Raw genomic sequence first — 2229 nt, 5'->3', positions numbered from 1 at the left:
TTCTACAAATTATCCTCCTTTCTTGACAACTCTTGCAACATTATAAAAACAATTTTTATTTATTCTATTTATTATTATTATATCATATTATTATTATTTTACATAATTTAACTGCACGATTTATGCGGGAGAGTCGGTATACAGCCACCACACATCAGCGCCAGACATGGATTTGTGACTCTACAGACCCCAATGTGGTTCCAGCACAACATAAAGGAAATGTAAACCAATTTAAGCTGCGATTGCGTGATTGTTTATGTGCAACTATATCTGCCGAATTAAAAAGCTTTCCCTGACGATAAAACAAAAGTCACGTTTTTTGGTTGAAGAAATTCATAATTTTGCAGAACAACAAGTCATTGAGAGGAGTTTCGACAGCATTCTGTTCCCGTATTGTGAGGCATGGGTTTGTCCGCTAAGGGGAGTGTTGCCTTGGCGAGAGAGGGAGGGTGTGAGAGAGAGAGAGAGGGCGCGTTCCCGCAGCAACAGGGAAGATGGCAGCTCTCACATCTTTCACCCAGGTAAAGATGCAGCGATTTACGACTCCACACTTCACCTCAAGGCTCAGCTATTTAATAGCACGGCACAGTGTGCCTTAAACATGACATTGTGATTTGTATATGAGTTTGAACGCAACACGAACTCGCTTTGAAATGCAGCTAGAAATAAGGCAGTCAGCCGGTCGATTAAGGCCTATTTGAAGTACCGTTAGGTAGCGGGCTTGTTAGCCCCAGCTAGAGGAAAGCTAGCCGTGTAGCTATTTACATACGACGTAACATACAATTAACGCATTTATTATACATTTAAACTTAACAAGCACCGTGTACACTATGCAACGTTAGGGACAGGCTGGCACGCGCGCGTATATTTAAGAAAGCACTGTAAACTATTATAACGCTCAGTCCTTTCGATAGCAAACCCTTAGCTAGCCTAGCCTTGATACGCAAGCAGTGTGAGGATGGAGATAAACACGCTCGTGAGCTTCTTATACACAGTCTATGCTCGTGAGGCTAGAAGGCAGGCTATACAGTAGGCTAACCCCAGCTAACCCGGGCTAAGCCTCGATTAATGCCGCTGCAGTGAGTTGGCTCGCTAGTCTCCATGTTCACCGGAGACCCACGTTAATGTTGAGGCTATAGAGCAGCCACGGTAGCGATTCTTGTCATCTGTGGTTGCGCAACAGTCACATAACATGGTAATGCAGCTGTGTTGTGATGCCTTCTAATGAACTGTGGGGCTGGACGTTTTCAGCAGAACCGACATTAGCGTTAAAGGAGTATTTGAATAAGAACTATAACGTTCGGCTTGGCTAGACGTTTGAGTCAGTGTTTTGGTGAACGAGGCGGGTTATTTTAAGCTAACATGCTCTCAGTGCTTCTAGAAGGAACCTCACTAGTGGAGAGAAGTGCATGGGGGATGATTTCTAGTGCAATGACATTCTCTCTCTGCCACAGCTGTCGAGTGGGAACCCTGTATATGAGAACTATTACAGACAGGTACGTTCCTTTATTGGTAATTACGAGATGGAAGCATGAATGATGCAAATATTCTAATACATTTGAACTGTGTGTGTGTGTGTGTGTGTGTGTGTGTGTGTGTGTGTGTGTGTGTGTGTGTGTGTGTTTGTTCCAAGGTGGACCCTGGGAATACAGGGAGAGTGGGACCAACGGAAGCTGCCTTGTTCTTAAAGAAGTCTGGACTCCCTGACATCACATTGGGAAAGGTAGGTAGTGGCAAAAGTTATTGGCTGATGATGGTTTGCTATTTCACATAGAGCTGGAGAGGTGCGTTTGTTTCATACAGCAGTTTGTGGATTTTAAGTGGGCCAGTGTGCTGCCCAAAAGGGCTGTGTGTTGTTTTTACAGAGCTCATCTCTGATTTATTTGCAGGCCTTAAATTGCATCAGACTAATCATATTTTTTGAACGCTGAGCGATTTGTAATCGTAAGTGATGATTTGAAGCTGCATCAGTATTATTACATGAATGATGGATCAACTTGAGTTTGTGTTTTACAGCTTGTTTTGTTGCCCCAAGTGGCAAAATAGTCAGTTATTGCAGCTTTAAAATGGTAGAAAACTGCAATAAGTGAAGTTAAAGGTCCAGGATTTTGCTAAGAAAGTTCTTTAGCCAACCCGACTCTGGTGCAAATCATCTTGTTATCAATTAATTTTTTAATAGCCGTCTTCCTCTGCATTGTTACCCCCTGCTGCCCAGCCAGACTGGCCTCA

The 2229-nt window shown here is 43.2% G+C and overlaps 1 protein-coding gene across 1 annotated transcript in view; it reads left to right on the top strand.

Annotated features, from left to right (window-relative positions):
• The first annotated feature begins 399 nt into the window (after nucleotides 1-399).
• Nucleotides 400-2229, top strand: part of LOC142935072 (epidermal growth factor receptor substrate 15-like 1) — a 56852-nt gene continuing 55022 nt past the window's right edge. Inside the window, 4 exon segments of the mRNA XM_076079181.1 lie at nucleotides 400-471; nucleotides 474-521; nucleotides 1455-1496; nucleotides 1634-1723. Coding sequence (XP_075935296.1) covers nucleotides 403-471; nucleotides 474-521; nucleotides 1455-1496; nucleotides 1634-1723 — 249 coding nt within the window. The 5' untranslated portion in view covers nucleotides 400-402.

Source organism: Anarhichas minor, unplaced genomic scaffold (assembly GCF_050575085.1).
Source record: "Anarhichas minor isolate MPS153535 unplaced genomic scaffold, ASM5057508v1 ptg000071l, whole genome shotgun sequence".
Lineage (NCBI taxonomy): Eukaryota > Metazoa > Chordata > Actinopteri > Perciformes > Anarhichadidae > Anarhichas > Anarhichas minor.
Note: the sequence above shows the minus strand (reverse complement) of the source record. Positions and strands in the feature narration are given on the sequence as shown.